The following is a 17,916-nucleotide window of genomic DNA, read 5'->3' as shown; positions in this document are numbered from 1 at the left end:
AGGAACTTTATAAAAGGAACTATAAAAACTAGGGAGATGGAATAAAGATAATAGCTCAAGTAAATGAAATAGAAAACATTAAACAATTGTGGAGAGAAAAAGCGAACTCAAAAATGATTCTTTGAAAGATCAAAAAAAAATTAACTTGTAATGAACCCATTTAAGAAAAAAAAAAAAAAAACCCAAGCAGAAATATTTATGAAAAGGAAAACCAGTAAGTAGATATTTGCCTTTCCTAATATAAGAACATGCTATGAAGCCACAATAATAAAATTATATTTGTATAGAAATAGATAAGTACATCAGTGGAGCAGACTAGAGAATATATAAATAAATACCAGTTAAACATAGTATTTCAATTCTGTCAAGAATGGACAATTTAAATATTGTTGATGGCCCAGCTGCTCTTCCATTTGAGAGGAAATAAAATTGAAATATTATTTCATATACTGAAAGAAATTCCAGATGAATTGAAATCTAATGCAAAATAAGACAAAAATCCTGCACAAAATATAGAATATCATGTATGTAGTCCAGAGGCAGGGAGCTCTTAATAACCAAGGCCAGGAGCCCAGAAAGTGCAAAAGGAAGGGACTAAAAAATCATAAACAAAGTCAATACAGAAGCAACAGATATAAAAGGATAATTATAATGCAAAGGCCATTAATTAACATCTGGAATATACAAAGAACAGTTACCAATTGCAAAGAAAAATAACGACAATAAATAACCCAATAGAAAAAAGAGCAAAGAATATGAAGATGCAAATCCCAGAAAAGCAAATAGCCAACAAACATTAAAAGTTGACTATCTTACAAATAGTCAATGAAATACAAATTTTGCTGAAATGAGCTACTGGCAATTATTTACTGGAAGTTTTTAAAAGCTGCAACACCTGTTACTGATGGAGGGTATGGAGAAAAGGGTATTCAACTGTATTTGTTTTGGAAAGCCATCTAGAAATATTTACTAAACGTAAAAATACATTTACCCTTTGACTTAGCAATCCTATTCCTAAGAATCTATCCCATAGGAAGAAAAGTTCTACCAGAGATAGGAGCATATGTGCAAGGTTGTTAAAACAGTATGTTTCATAGAGGAAAACAAGTGGAAACAAAGTCATTCTTGTCAGTGGGGGATGGTTGCACAGTGGACTATTATGCAGCTACAAGAACATTTACATTTATGTGTGTATGGATACCTAATATTTTGTACGGTTATAAGAACATGGACAAAAATGTGGTAGAACCCTTATTAGGTTGTTAACATAAGATTTCCTGAAGGATGAGGAAAAGGGCCAAAAAACTAGGGAAAAAGTTGCACTTAAAGTACGTATGATATATTCACATTTATGTGTTTACTTATGGTTAATACATGTGTGTATGACATTTTTAAATAGCAATGGGAGTTAAGCAACAAGGCATTAAAACAGTAATTAAGATATTGTGCAAGCCAGAAACTCAGGGCAATACCTGGAACTGAACAAATGGGAGCTGAGAGCAAATGGGAGGTAAAAATTATTTGTGTGGGAGAGACATTACAAATAAAAATGCACAAAAATAAAAAATAAAAACTGTTAAAGATCAAAGAGCTATTATATTGGCTCTTGATTTATACCTTAAGTCAAAGTACATGATTTTTAAAAATCTTTTATGTAGCACGAGACCTTGGCAAAATTCCCTCTAAAGGATTTCTCCTATGGGAGTTTTCTAATATGGGAAATATAATTCAAAATTAATTTTCACCTAGCTTTTAAGATCATGATTTTAATAATACATGATTGAGATTTAAAAAAAAATTTGTGTTATACTAAAAGGAGGCCAAATATCTAAATAAAAGGAGACTATATACTGTGACTACAGTGCTAGGGTACTTTATGTGTATGGATGTTGACCATGCCTTCCACAATTTTATGCTATTCAAACTAGAAAAGATCAAAGAAATCACATAGGTGTCCATGACATATTACCAAGAGATAGTAATCCATGTTATACTCTGGTCGGTAGTGATGAAGGAATAATAGGTGAGAGGTGATCTTTGTCAAAAAAGTCTGAAACAGAGACATTGATTTATTGTGTTATCATTTTCACAATTTTTGTTAATACTTTCTTCAGCCCAAATTTGGTTCACTTATTCAACAAACATTTATTTAGTGCCTACTTAGTACTAAGTAGCTAAGTCTTGTGCCTGCAGCTTGCTTCATTTACAAGTGGTTTGGAGGGGTAAGACTTGAATATTACTGCACAACTAACAGAACGATATGTCAGCCTATAGGCCATGGTATATATTGTGGATGTGCTTAGACCTTTATGTAATATTACTCATTTGTTTCTTGTCATGATTGTCTAGGGCCAAATTAAAATATGTGTGAAGTACCATTCTACTTTGGCCAATTTCATCCATCTGAAATTCAACTTTTTTCATGTGATGACATCTAATTTTTAATGCATTAAACTTGCTAGTGGTCAGAATCAAAGCCATTGAAACTTTTGAATTGCAAAGGCCACTTGTACCCATGGGTCTTGCTTGATACAGGACCTTGGCTCCATAGAATGGTTTAGTTTCACCTCAAAGAGCTGTTAATATGAGGGGTATTAAGTGAGTTACCCTAGAAGGTCTTTAGAATGTAGGTAGGAATTTTAGATAGAGAGAAAACTGTCAGCCAGGTGCCAAAATCTTCAATAAATATTAGTAAATGACCTAGAGATTCTATACATAATTCTATAACAAAGACTTTTGTAACTGTGTATTTTAAAACAAAACAAGGATTATTTTTAAATCCCAGATTTCCAGAATAACAAGAATGTGTATATAGAAAATTCATTCAATCAAAATTTATTAAATGCTAGGCACCCTTCTGGGCACTTTGAATGCATCAGGAACAAAAGAATTATCTCTGCCAATGTGGAGCTTACATTCTGGTTGGGGAAATACAGACAATAAACAGAAAAATTTAGAAGCAGTAAGTTATAGAGTATTAGAATGTGAGTGAAAAAGAAGAGCAGAATAATGGGGATTGAGCCTAAGCAAAAGATTTTCGTAAAGGCCTTTAAAAAGAACAAATAGCTATCAGAGTATGCCTTGGTTTGATGTAGTTTGCTTCATGCCTTTTTGATGTAGTTTATTAAAAAATTTTAATATGTTACAGGATGTACAGTGTTTAATACATTGCTTCAACTTTGCCATGTGTCTGCTATAAGGGCAGAACATCTTTTGTTGTTTTGTTCTAAAATATTTGTGTTTAAAAGCTTTTCTGAGTAATCTGTTCTGTTTCAAAATATTTTTTTCAAGATGGGTTGTCAGAAATTTAAATCCTAGTAGGTGAACTAAGTTTTGATGCATCATAAAAAGGTGATGTAGACCAGTGAAGGATCATACATTTATGAAAATAAGGAAGTGTTTTATTGTAGCACTTAAAAGTATATAATAGAAAAACAATCTAAAGCCTATTCAGAAATTTAGAGAGATGTCAGTTAGAGAAAAATATCAGGAGGAAAATTAGATAAGTAAAAGAATTTTAACACTTAGCTCCCTCAGAAGAAGTAATCTTACATTTTTAACAGGCACATATATTTAAGAGAGAAATTACTTGAAATTTTTGATGGGTACCCAACTAAAGAATGTGAAAAATGGTTTTACAGTCCCCAGTGATGCTATGTGGTGAATAGACCTAATTCAGGACTGCAGTTGAATGGAGCATTATTTCACTGTTGGTCTGGATTGCATGTCGCTGAGAATAGACTCTGTATTTTTTTTTGAATTTCCCTCCTGGTATTCTTAAGGTCAGCTAAGCACAGTAAATAATCTTCACTCAGCAAGCAACCCAAATCACCATCCTCCTGTTCGATGTAGCTAATAAATTCTGAGCAAACTCAACTCTCTGTGAAGCTTCCTAATGGATGCCTCACTGGACTGAAGAGCTTTTGGAAGCAAAATAAAATAATCATCTAAAGTTGAATGTTTTTGGATCAAGGTTACTAGGTCAACACTAAATATAAAACCAGTTTGAGAGACATTTTTTAATGGCACTTAGAAATTATAGCCAAAGGTCAGGTTGTTACATGTGATGTTGCTCAGATCCTTTGATGTTGAAAGTCTACAACTGACTTATGTGTAAGATATACTTTTTTAAAACATTAACTATGATTTAAAGTAGCAAGAGACAGTGTTCAGGCAGGGAAAATAAAGTCCCCTTCCTCAGTTTTTTGGTTGAAATGGTTTGAGCTCAGTAATTTCATTGAACTTGAAAAAAAAATTATTAATACCTGCCTCCTCAAAGGGAAACAGGGAAGCTTGTCCCTGTCAATTACTTCTTAGGAGTTTCTGAGATATTTTGCGATTGCAAGAAAACTATGGATGAAATCCATACCAATTAGAGATCTTGTGTGTTTGGAACCATTCAAAAATGCTGTGCAGGGCTCAAAGGAATTAGTAAAGCCTGCTGCAGTGCAGCTACATTATTAATCTCCAAAGAGAATAGATACCAGATGCTCACACTGCCCAAAGGACACCTCAGTGTTCTTGACAGTCTCTGGTCATATTGTCCTTCAGTAGATTCAAATGCCTGAAATGATTATGGGTCATGGGATGACGTGGTTTGTAGAGAAGAAATTACTAATAATCAGTTTGAAGAAATGTACTATTTTTGATAGGCAGGAAAGGAAACCTTATATTCAATTTGATACTTGTAAAAAAAAATTGCCTAGAGAGAAATAGTAGAAACTCTTTCCCTATCTTTTTAAAATTTCATTGACTGGCCTAGTGATTGGCACATCTAACCCAAGTGATAATCTCTTAATGCAGTCCAGTTCTGTTGTTAAATGGTTGAGGTATGATATATTCTTTATTAATTAAGTCATTGAACAAATATTTTTATCAGTGAAGTGTTGACGCTAAAATAGTAAACAAAGCAGTCATGGTCTCGTGGAGTTTAGGGAAAGAAGTGGGCATTAATCAAAAATTACCCATATAAATAAGTAATTACAAACTGTGACATGCTTTGAAGAGAAAATATTGGGTGCTGTGAGCATGTTTGACAGGGGAACTTGACCTAGAGTTAAAGTTCTGGATTCATTTGTTTAATCATATTTATTGAGCGCCTACTTTGTGCCAAAAGGCAAAACAGATTACCACGGCCATTTAAAATATGACGCTCATTACTCTCAGTTTGGTAGATTAAGGGACAGTAGGAGCGATAGCAATGAACAACATAAAAATAAATTAAAGCTAAAAAAGATTCTAGGGATGGAATTTTATTTTAGTCTTTTTTCAGACATAGCTTCTGTCCAATATCCTAAGGAGCATTTGAGCAATGCTTAAGATTTTTAGCATGTCTAAAAATTTTCATATTACTCATTTTATTTGAAAGTTCCGTGAGAAAATACTGTAAAATTTTAAACCTGTGGAAAGCAGAGAGTGGTGGAATTGGTGGGAGGGACCCCAGGATCCGAGTATGTTCGCATAAATAGCATTATGCTCTCCTGCGAGTCGTCAACCTGCTCTACCTTCCTTCCCTGCCAGGCTTTGTGAAGAGCAGTCTTTAGTCATGCCACTTCACAAACGCCTTGCAGCCCGATAGAGTTTGGCTTCTGTCCATCACACTGAAATGGCTCTTCCTAAAGTCCACCAGGCTGCCTAACTGTTGAATTCAGCCGTCTCCTCTCCGATCTTATCTGACTTGTCCTTTCTGTAGATTATGTCACTGGGGACTGTCCTCCAGCCTCAAACACTTTTCCATGATCTGACTCTGTCTCGGTTCCCTTGTCGTCCTCCTATTTCTTGAAATGCTCTCTTTTATTTTCCTTCACTGACTCTTATTCCTCGGCTCACCTTTTAAATACCTGTCTGGTTCTCCACTCCCCTTATATTTGCCTTCTACATATCCTCATCCATAACCTTACTGTTCTCTATGCTCTGATGACTTTCACATCTGTATCTTTAGCTGGGGTCTCACTTCTGAGCCCACACATCCCTCTGCTCCTAGAGAGTTCCATACTAGTCGGGTTTTATTATTTTCCCTGAAAAACATGTATAACTAGCATGATCCAGTGAGTCATACAAACTGGAAACCTAGTAGTAATTTGACCCTACCTTTCTCCTTCACTCCCCAACAGGCACCACCACAATCAGTGAGTTCTGACTGCTTAGTCTCTCTCTAATCACTCTCCTGCTCTCCAGCCCCATTGCACATGCTGCATTTAGAGCTTCACCCCTTCTGTTTCCACAGTCTTCCATCTGATGTGCCTGTTTTCATCCTTCTATCTCCCACCCTCCAGCCTGCTTCCAGAACCATCTTCCTAAAGCACCAATCTGATCACGTTACTAGTCTGCTTCAGGTGGCCCCCAGTCATCGTGCCATTGTTCAGCATGTCCCTGGCATTCAAAATGCCACGGCCACTTAAAACTATGGGGTACTTGACAAGACGAAAAAGCGAGGTAATTAGTAACCAAAATAAAATTAATGCTTGAATAGTATATTGCACTGTAGCATTTTTTTTTTTTTTTGTCTTCTTGAATTTTTGGAGTCTATAGATCTAGGCTAATTTTATGTATTCTAAACCCCCTGCTTTTCTTTTCCTTTTTTTTTTTTTTTAAACTCCCTGCTTTTCAAGATAAGTGTTTTAAGTATTGTTTTTATTTGAGGTACTGCTTAATAAAGCTGAATGGAGCATGGGAGAATGTGTGCCAAAACCAATGGTTTTCTTTTTGTCATAATTACTGTTAAACCATTTTATTGACTATAATAGTTTGCCCCTTGAGACTTACTGCTTGTTTGCAGTAATGAAATCGTGTCATCAGCATATAGGGGGATACTTGTCCTTATATTGGCAGTGGCAGGAAGGCAGAAATATAGTGCATCCTTACACTATAACAAATGATCAAATATAGAGTTGAGAAGTGGTCTATGGGGCGCCTGGGTGGCTCAGTCGGTTAAGTGTCTGTCTTTGGCTCAGGTTATGATCCCAGGGTCCTGGGATCGAATCCTGCATCGGGCTCCCTGCTCAGCGGGAGTCTGCTTCTTCCTTACTCTCCCCCCTGCTTGTGATCTCTCTCTCTTTCAAATAATAAAATCTGTAAGAAAGAAAAGAAAAAAGAAAAGAGGTCTATGAAGTTTTTTCCACCGAACCAGTTCTGGGAGGAGCCTACTCTGGCTTGCCGTGGTTCTAACTCAGGGGTCTTTGCAGATGTCATACTCTCATGCAGTTAGCCCAGAATCACTTTTTAGATAGAGTCAAATCTGAGCCAGTTAAAGCTCCTAAACCTTACACTGATTTTGGGTCTTATCAGTAAGGCAAAAAATTATATAATTGTGGTTAATAGAAAAATTATGATGCCTGAAATCCATTCCTGCTTCTCATAAAATATTAGATCAAGAGACTAAAATCTGTAGTTTATTAAAAAGAAATCTCGGCCTCTTGTTCAAGATGATAGACTGAGCATACATGTTTGCTTCCCTCTCTCCCAAGAGAACCCTTTAAAGTGAGAGTAAGGAAAAGAAGAAAGAGGAGGAGGAGGAAGCAGAAGGGAAGGAGGAGAACCCCACTGCAAAGAGAACTGGAGTGGAGGAGGGGGTGTTGAGCAGACCAGAAATTTTAGCCAATTTTTCCAAGAAAAAAAAATGGCTGACAATGCATTACGGGGTGACCACCTGTAATGCAGGACCGATTAAAGAAAGTGGCAGCCCAAAGTACATACAGGGGTTGTTGCCAAGATGCCCAGCAGAATTATGAAGGGGCTCAGAGTGCAGAATTGTCAAGAGCAAAATGGGGGGTTGACAACAAGGTGTTTAACTGAAAAAAAACAGCTAGACCAGTTTTGCAGCTTCCTCACTTTCATATTTAGAATGACAGATCATCAATTACCCACAGGGAAAAAAACCTGGAAGACTGCTCTCAAAAGATATGAAACAGCCTGTCTGGGAGAACTGGGGCTGCCAGTGAGGTGTTGTGCTCTAGAGTGAGCCATTGCCCAGGCAGGTATCCAGGAAATGCTGGGACAGACCTTTGTCCTGCAGCAGATGATGATAGGGTTCCCAGAGCTCCCCGTCATCTTTTCTGTTCAGAGTTGAGACCTAGTGAGGAATAAACCCACGCTGTACCTGATTGCAGAGGAAGCCCCCGTCAGCTGCCTGGGACAACTGCCCCAGACCTCCATTCTTAAATAGAAATGGCTGAACAAAAAAAAAAAACCAAGAGCATGGAAGACACAAACCAAGAAAAAGAGAACAGTTGCATGAGAGGCAGCAGAGCTATTTTAGACAACAACAGAAAACCCAAAGTAAAACAACTCTCTGGTTCATATTCTCAGAGATATTTGAAATAGTTCATTTATAAAATAAGAAGATGATGCTGTAAAAAAGACCAGAAAAGTTTAGAGACCAGGAATAATGTGAAAAAAAAAACAGGTTGCCAAAAGATACTGAGGATGCAACGTCATTCATGTGAATTTTTAACATTTAAAACATTATATATTGTTTATGAATGTAGACATATGTAGAAAATGAATCAAAAGAAGTGTGGGAAGGGTACGTAAACAATTATCTCTGGGGCACCAGGAAGTGTAGGAGTAGGGGAGAAGGCTGGAGGCAGATCTGGCTATAATTGTAACATGTTATTTTGTTAGAAAAAGAGAAAAATCTGAGACAATATAGAAAAAATATTATCAGTTAAACTTGGGTAGTTAATATCTGTTAAAACATGGATGCCTATGTATTCTACATATTTTTACATATGGTTGAAATATTTGTAATTAAAATTCGAAAAGTAAAATGTTGAATTACAGAGGAAATTTGTACAATTGTATAAGAAAGTCATGGTCCAAACAAAAAAAATAAAAGAACACGTGGCCTGCCTTTTTTATAGTGATGCAGTGTAAAAGAAGGAAAATCTGTTTGACTTTAGGCAGCCTGGGGTTATGCCAGTTGGACTGTTGGAGAAGGAGATACAATCCCAGCAGTCTTTAGCTGTGCAGTAAGCAACATGTATGTAGCCATAATAATACTAACGTCATTTACTAGTTTTCAAGTCTTAGAATCAACCCATAGAAAAGCATAGAAGACTTCATTAAGGTTGGGCATTAGAATGGGGGAAAAGAGTAGGTAGAAGGAGGATGGGGTGCCAAGGCCGTCTTGCAGACTGAAGGGTCCGACGATGTTAAGCTATAGGATAGTCATACATTCGTGTGTTCATCCATCAGACAGTTTCTGCAACACCTCTTCTGTCTCAGGCACTGTTTTAGGTGATTGGCAATACACTGGTGGACAAAACTGACAAACTCTCCACTCTTATTGAACTTACGGTCTAGTTCAAGAGGCACATGGTACCAAACAAAGTTTTAAAAGAATTAAAAATAATATAACTATCAAAAATTGCAAGGGGGAAGGGAAGAGAGATTAGTGAAAGTGTGGAGGCTTAGTCTTCATCGTTGACAGGAGGGAATCAATTTGTAATGTCAAACCAGCACTGTCCGATGGTGGGGATTTCTCTGTCTGTGGAAATGATGTTGGAAATATTCTCTACCTGTAGTGCCTGTGTTGTCCAGTGTAGTGACCATTCACTACATGTAACTGTTGAGAACTTGAAATGTGGCTAGTATGACTGAAGAGCTGAAATTCTATTTAATTTTAATTGATTTAAACTTAAATTGCAGCATGTGGCTTATAGCTTCTGTATTGGATAGTGCAGATTTAAAATGAAGAAATCAAGAGGGAGCGGCAGAAGCATATTTTTTAGAATTAAACCTAAAACCTGTTAATAAACATGGTTGTTTGCAGGGGTGGGAAATATTGAAAGGGAACATTTCACTATGAGTCATCTTGCACTCTTTGATTTTCTACAACATGCATATATTTGGTTGATTACTACTTAAACTTTTGGGTCTTTGAGGGGGAATAGAGTATCATCCTTTTAAGAATGAGATAAAAGCTAATGCTTGAAGTGTCGAATCGCAGTGAATAAAGGGGCAAGAATCAGAGCTCTAAACTTCAAACAATTCTTGTTAGCAGGGGGTCTTCGCAAAATGTTGTCTTATTTGGTTGAGGTAGCTAATAAGGTAAATCATGGTCAGTGAGGTTAACAGATCCTGGCTTCAGAGATACTAAAAGCTACAAGTTCTGAAACACGGTCCTAGAATCATAGAGCTGTGAGAATTGGTACATGCAGAAAACCACAGGTCTGTAAATGTCCCGTGTGTCTCACTGAAACCACGCTCAAATATTTATCATTATTAAACCATCACCCGAGCCCAAGTGGAATTTACTGTGCTCAAACTGATTTTGCATTTGAAGATAATAAAATGTTTGTAATTACATTTCAATTTAATGAATTCTCGGGCACGGGTATTTTCTGCCGTGTTCTACTGATGGGTCACGTAGCTAATTTACTGGGGTTTCTCATTTTTATTTGGGGGTTGGGGGACGATCCAGGGAATGTGGCAGCTGTATAGCAAATCCTTGTTAAATTAAGAGTAGGGAAAGAAGGGCCACATTTTCTAGATATGGTACAGATGGGATTGGCTTCAACTTGTTTATAACCTGTTGCTAGTTTTAACAACTTGTTTCAAAGATTTTTGAAAGGAAGGAGGAAAAGGTTGGGATGGAGAGAAGAGCAAGTTTTTCTCAGGAGGCAGTTGGAGTGAAACATTTAAAGTGTGTCAGCAGAAAACCACCTGTGGAAAGCTGTATCACTGTTCAGGGATGGGTTCGAGGAGATTCTGAGCAGCTTTAGTAAGCCCCATTCTGAGTGAGAAGGAATAATTCTTTTTACTGCAATCTAAAAAAAAAAAAAAAAAACCACCCTAGTGTAGAGGGTAGCAAGCGCCAAAGATCTACTACTAACAAACGGAATCACTTGCTCTTATATTTGAGATGTAAATAAACATATCCTGGATTTGCTGCCCATTATGCCAATACTGTCAAGGGCCTTCTGCCCATTAGTGTGGCCCGATGGTCATCGGGTCACACGGGAGCAGGACTGCCGACAGCCCCACGCAGCTGTTGTGCTTGGGCTACCTGTATTTATATGCTGTCTGCAGATGAGGATTCGTTGAGAGGAGAATCTATTTATTGAATACAAGACATTCCCGATAACAACAGGCTAATATCTAAAAAGTTAAGCTTATATTTTTAGAAATAAAACGATAATACCCTCCAATCTGAGCTCATCACATAGAAACAAAGGGATGTCTTGGGGGTGGGGTGAGCCAACTCTGTTTATCCAGGTTTTCGAATGACTGTTCTTTCAAAAAGTGCATGGAATGCATCCAAAACAAATAATGTTTTGTTAGATGAGAAGACCAAAAGGGAAATCCTAAAGAAAGGAGGATGGATGATCTTTCTTTAATGTCAAAACTGACATAAACACATCCCCTCCCCCTTTTGCTCAAGATAATTTTCTCAACAAGACCCAGATTGCTTCAGTCTTGCCTATCACTCTTTGAAGCACTTCCCTTATTATTTGGAGTGGAGGCAGGGTTTCCTTTGAGGATTTTTGCAGCAGTGAAGAGTTCCTCCTTTAAATACTTTCACATGATGAGGGAATTCCGCTTTCAAAGTGCTGTCATCTCTTGGCTTCTCTGCCATGAGACAATTTATTCTTGGGTGAAGGTCCTTCTTCGTCTGATTGTCAATAAGGACTTGCTTTTCTGATGGATTCTCCTTCAGCTTTATCTGGGAGACCTAGAGAAAAAAATTCAATGTTCTCCTGTGTCAAACTTATTGAAGTTGGCCATGATTCTCTTTTGAAACGTGTTCCATCACATGGGGTTACTTATAGTCTTCAACATGGTTGCCCTTGTCAATCTCCACTAAGATTTGGATGACCTATCAAATATTCCATCTTGAAAACTGCCTTTCTCTTACTGCGCAGAGAGACACTGAATTTGGGGAAGTTTTGAAGAGAATTTTTTTTTTTTGGTTGGTTTTTTAGTGTTTCTTCTGATATTTAACCAACGCCATGGGAAACAACCAATAAACTATTCAAGTGTCAACAGTTTTCCCAGAAACATTGAAATCTTTTGAGAACCCCGACTCCATGTCACTACACCTCATCCTTGTCTGCTCTTGAATATAATCTTCTGGAAAATTCTATAAATATTTAAATCATGGAGACAAAATGTATAGCTGTATAATTTAATAGCTCATTTGAAAGCAGTTCCCTTCCCTCCCCCAAATTTTTAATAGGCAATGATTCACAATAGTTAGGAAAGAATTAGAATGAAGAAACCCCAAATAGAAATGACAGTTTTCTCAATATTATTACCTAAGGTGAGCTTCTAAGTATTTGTGGTTATTTTAGATAAATGAATAAAAAATTATCCATGTCCCAAAGTAGATTACGTCATTTATGTCATTACTCTTGGACTTTCTCTTTGAACAGTTTGGTTGTTAGTGAGAGAATCAGTATTGTTGAGGATACATTCATTATCTGCTTCCACCTAGAAGCTCCTAAGTGCAACGATGTACCTACCAACCAATCCAGACATGGCACTAAACGTATTTCTTAAAACCTACAATCTCCTTCGTATTATAGTATTGAAATGAATGATGTCTTGACCTCGTATTGAGGAAGAAAGTGGAATGTGAGAAGAGAACCCTAGACTAAAGTCAGAATACACAGATTCTAGCTTTGGCCCTGCCACGTACTGACTGTGTAATATTGGCAAGTACCATACCCTTCGGTTCCCTCTCCCTCTCCTCCTCACAAAAAATCCTAAGTTAGTGACCTAGATGGTCTTCATGCATTTACCATCCTAAGTAAATAATAAGCTTACTCTACCTATAAAGAGAAGCTTAATTATGGTGTTTGAGCCAAGTTGAATACTCCAGTGAAAAAATAGCATCGCTAATTTCTTTTCTTTTTTTTTTTTTTTAAGATTTTATTTATTTATTTGAGAGAGAGAGAATGAGACAGAGAGAACACCTGAGAGGGGATAGGGTTAGAGGACGAAGCAGACTCCCTGCCGAGCAGGAAGCCCGATGCGGGACTCGATCCAGGGACTCCAGGATCATGACCTGAGCCGAAGGCAGTCGCTTAACCAACTGAGCCACCCAGGCGCCCAGCATCGCTAATTTCTTAATCTATTCTGTAAAAAAGGAATGTGATTATATTTTCTGTCTCCTGTGGGACTCTGTGCTGTACCGTAATTATCCATCCCGTCTTCTTGTTTATGCAGACTCTGCCTTAAAAGTGCTTACCATCTAGTGAGGAAAGCATGGAAACAAGTCAAAAATCCAGTATGATAAGTAGAACAAGATAAGTGTATATAATATGAAGAAGTAGCATGGGAGGAGGGAATATATATTTTATATACATTTCTCCCTACCTATTCTGAATTCTAGAAATAGGAAAATGTATGTGTGTTGGCGGGTAGCTTTATGGAAAATTAAAAAATAAATTCCTAACTCTTTACCTGTTTACTACCAAATCAAATATGTCCCTCCATAATATTAGTTGCCATAACCAGCAATCAAATGAGTTATAGCATGGAAGGTTAAAAAATATAGAATGTTCTCTTTTGTTTCATAGCTAAATTATTTTTTAATGTCTTCAAACATCACCTTTAAACCTCTCTTTTCTAGCCATTGGCACTTCTGCCATTGAACAAAGAAGAATACGTAAATGTGCCAAGTAGTCATTGTAAACCCAAAACTGTAGCGTAGAATATGTTTAGATTCTCTTTACAATTTAGAAAACAGGGAAAGACAAGTTTTCTTAAGAGTACTGGTGTGTCTTGGTGTGATTGTTTTTCGAGGAATGCTATCTTATATCTAGAAAATTAAGGTTTTCCTGGTGATTTGTAGCTATCTTGAACTCAAATCGGGGAATGGGAAAGTGTTTCAACTCTGGGTGTTAAATCCAGCACCAACTGTGAAAGTTATACTGTTGCCTAGTGGGGAGTGGGGGGTTTAGAGGAGTTTCTTATCAAAACTTGGCCTGAGCTAATTTGTTTTGTTTGAAACTGGAAATCAAATTGTTGAAGTTTGCATTCTGTTTTCTTTCAGTTGGTGTATTAACACAAAGCACCGTATTTTTAAAGGGCTTCCTCCTTTCTACAGGAATAAATTTGGCTTCTGGAAGAGGAAAAAAAAAAACAAAACTGTACCAGCAGTTCGGCAACATCACACCTCTTCCATCATTTTGAGCTTCAGCTCAGGAACTCCCGACAAATGTTCTGGAAATATGTAAAAACATGCCTAGAAGTACTGAACATAAAACCTGACTGTACACTCATAAACATTTGTACAATCTTATGGTCCTTATCACTGAGTTTCTTAAAGCCGTGTGTGCATATTTAAAAAATCATTTGAATAAATTAAAATTGGAACAAGATGCTATTTGAGAGAAGGTGCTCCCTAGAGATGCCTGAAGAACACTGCTCTATGACTTTCTTCTAGGAAGTAAGCAAGCCTCTTGCCCATAAAATAGAAGCTGCTTTCCAGATAGCCCTGTCCCAAGAAATTAGATTAAGATGGAAACTATGGAATAGTCATTTTTTTAATATTTTAACAAACTAAGTACTGAAAAAGCATGCTTCCTAAAGAGGCATGGAAAGTTGAAAAGTTAACAGCCAGAACAATTGTAATAAATCAATCCTTAAAAAATAAATCTTAAAAAAGAAAAAAAAAGCGGTGGGGGTGGGGCACCCAAGTTGCTCAGTTGGTTGGGTGTCTGACTCTTGGTATGGGCTCAGGTCATGATTTTGGGGTCCTGGGATCCAGCCCTGTGTCAGGCTCCGTGCTCAGCGGGGGTCTGTTTGAGGATTTCTCTCTTTCTCTCCCTCTGTCCCTCTCCCCATGGCACATGCGTGTGCGCGCGCGTGCTCTCTCTCTCTCAAATAAATAAACAAATTTTTAAATTAAAAAAAAAAAACAACTGGATTGTGTTTTGGAAAATGTCACACTGTTAAGACTCCTAGTGGGTGCCCAGTGACTCTGAAGATGAGAGACAAGACCAAGTGGCAAGAGAGAGCTTTATAAATCCAGAGGCACTCTAGAAAACTACTGGGTGGTCTAAGAATGCTTCTTGAAACATAAACTCCCAATGCAACTGTGATCTGAATGTGAGGAGAAAGTTATTCTTAAAAAAGAGTTGTACTCTTAGGAAATATATTATCCTTCAGCTTTTGACCTTTTTTTTTCAGGTTGAAGAAGTTAAGCATGATTCATATACTAAAGATTTTCATTCTTTGCTTAGTAGTTCTTTAAAATTATATTCTAACCCAAGGCTGTCTCTCTGTCCTGTTTTGTTCTGGTGCTGCTCTGCCCCAGGTTGGCCTTCATTCCACGATGTGATCAGTTCTGATGCAATCACATTCACGGACGACTTTTCCTACGGGATGCACAGGGTGGAAACGAGCTGCTCTCAGGTCAGTTAATGTCACCCGAAAACCCACTATGCTGCTCGTTCTGCATGGCAAACACTTTCTGGACTCCTGGTGGTGCTAAATATAGCAACTAAGTCCAAGTGACTGATCACAAAAGGGACGGACGAGCACAATGAAGTCTCTGTAAAGTAATGATAGCTCAGTCTTCAGGTGTTCAGCAAGTCCAATTGAATGCCCGTCATCGGCTTCAACACTATTAAAAAAAAAAAAGAACCGTAGGAAAAATCATCTTCAGTCGAATGAGTACAGCAGGGAATGGGCTGTTCTTAGGGCATAGGAAGGTCTCAGTATGTGGCTTTGTATAATCTGATATTTAGAGAATACCCCTCTCCCCGCAGTTCTGTGCACGTGTTGTTCAGCTGTGATGATCTCAACATGGTCGGCCAAGACCCCAGAGACAGCTTTCCCTGTGTGGGTGTGGGGGGCGGGAGGTTGGAGAATGGGCAGTGGGAAGAGGAGGCGCAGTGGTAGGCTGTACGAGCTCAGAGTGAGGATACGTGATAAGGTAACGCCTCCTCTACTTCCCCTAGTATATGGACCCGTGTTCATTTCCAAGGATGTTCCAATTAGTTCCTGTCACTCTGCTCTAACCGAATTAGGGCAGGCTCTATGGGAGAAAATGAGTATGTGTTGAGGAGGCAAAGATAGTTAATCTGTTATGCCAATGAAGAGACTTGAACTTGTGGGCATTTTGTATTTAAACTCAGAGACATAGGCAGAACCTTCTGTACGCAGAATAAGAGCAACTGCACATTCCATTCTACACTTGATCTTAGCCAAAAGGCCGAGAAGCGATTCCATTCTAGAGTAGGCAGTCCTGTTCTAATCTGCTTTACGTAAGTGAGATGTACAGTCTGAGTGCGGTGGCACAGAGTAGTTTGTTGGGGGATGTCTGTTGCACATATCAGAGGTAAAGGGGACACCATCAGGCAGCTGAAACAGCAAAGTGATTGCCACGTGGGCCTCCCTCAACATTCTTCTACCTGCCCTTTAACCCCCTTCATCACGCACAGGAGTTTTAGGGAGTAAGTGACATATTTACTACCAAGTAGGGAGGGCGATTGGTTAGAAGCTAACCATCTGATGAATTTGTGTTCTCTTTCTTTCTTTCTTACACTTGTGTAAATCTACATCGATTCAAGCAGCAGAGCTAAGACTCGAACTTGGGCATTGAGCTCCAGAGCTCTAGGGTGCTTGGATAGATAGGCCATAAAGAATCATGTTAAAACAAAAAAATCCTATGTTCTCTAGCAGGTTTAATTTAATTCAGGTTTGAATTCAGTTGCATTTCAATTGATATTTTTATTACTGCCACAAAAACTAGTTATAATTATTTCCCCAGGAATCTAAAATATTCAACAAAAACGTAACTGGGTAGGATGGTACATGGTAATGTATATTTTGGTATGTAGTACTTAATAAACCTCTTTTAGGACTAACAGTTGTGTTTTGTTTTAAGCTGCCTTAAAGGCTGTTCTTTGACTGCTACTCTCCGTTTTATTCAGAACCCACTTTCAAACATTGAGTCCCAGGAGAACCAAATAAAAAAGGCACAGAAAATGTGAGGCGTAAGATAATAACTTTCCTTAATGCCCTAGTCTCTGATGCTCTGTGACTAATTCTTAAAATTCACAGAATAAACTTGGTCCTTTCTCTGTGCCAGCCATAGAGATAATATTAGTCGTGGTCAAGAAAAGACCATTATGAAGATGAAGGGATTCTACAGTGATCAAAGAGAAATGAAACCTACAAGCTGCCCAAATCAGGCAACATTAAAAAAAAAGGTATTAAGCTAAACAAGGCACAGCTCTCAGCCCTTTGGTCAAAGGCCTAAGTGACTGTCATTATACTTGGGGTCCTTTCTGAATGGTTGGGTGAGGAACTAACACCTACCTATCCCTTCTGGCTTCTTTCCCCACCACCTTTATTTCTCATATTTGGAAAGCATGTGACTCTTTCTTAAATAAAAGTCTTCTCTTTAAAGAGAAGAGGGAGGGAAATTTGTTCTATTAAGGCATGTGTAAAAATACATGCTCTGTGAAGTTTCATGGAGAAAATAATCAGGTTCGAGCACTGAAGAAAGACGTGTTTGCTGGATTCTTCTCCCTGTGGACAGAGTGGGGCATGTCTGCCTCGCGAGAGCAGTAATAACTCACTAAAAGTGTGCTGGGTGTCTGTCTGTCTTCTTTCCTTCCTTTCTTTCTTTTGTGTGTGTTTCATCCACACATTTATTTTCCTTTTGTTCTACATTTTTCTTGACTTTTTTCTTTTCCATTTTCTCATTCATCTTTATTTTTTTAAGATTTATTAATTTGACAGAGAGAGACACAGCGAGAAAGGGAACACAGCAGGGGGAGTGGGAGAAGGAGAAGCAGGTTTCCCGCGGAGCAGGGAGCCTGATGCGGGGCTCAATCCCAGGCCCCTGGGATCATGACCTGAGCTGAAGGTAGAGACTTCTTCAGGTGCACCTCATTTATCCTTTTCATCTCAACTTGGAAAAAAAATAACTGACTTAATGGTTTCCATACTAGAGTA

General features: G+C 38.0%; 1 protein-coding gene across 3 annotated transcripts in view; it reads left to right on the top strand.

The window, feature by feature from the left end:
• The window catches only part of MSRB3 (methionine sulfoxide reductase B3), a 178,899-nt gene that overhangs the window by 152,494 nt on the left and 8,489 nt on the right, over positions 1-17,916 (top strand). For 2 of the 3 annotated variants that reach the window (XM_035002217.1, XM_035002216.1), the window contains one exon: positions 15,266-15,363. The exons of the other annotated variant lie outside the window; for it this stretch is intronic. In XM_035002217.1, coding sequence (XP_034858108.1) covers positions 15,266-15,363 — 98 coding nt within the window. The remainder of the gene's footprint in view (positions 1-15,265; positions 15,364-17,916) is intronic. 3 annotated transcript variants of the gene reach the window in all.

Source organism: Mirounga leonina, unplaced genomic scaffold, assembly GCF_011800145.1.
Source record: "Mirounga leonina isolate KUSES-001 unplaced genomic scaffold, KU_Mleo_1.0 Mir_126, whole genome shotgun sequence".
NCBI classification, from domain to species: domain Eukaryota; kingdom Metazoa; phylum Chordata; class Mammalia; order Carnivora; family Phocidae; genus Mirounga; species Mirounga leonina.
Note: the sequence above shows the minus strand (reverse complement) of the source record. Positions and strands in the feature narration are given on the sequence as shown.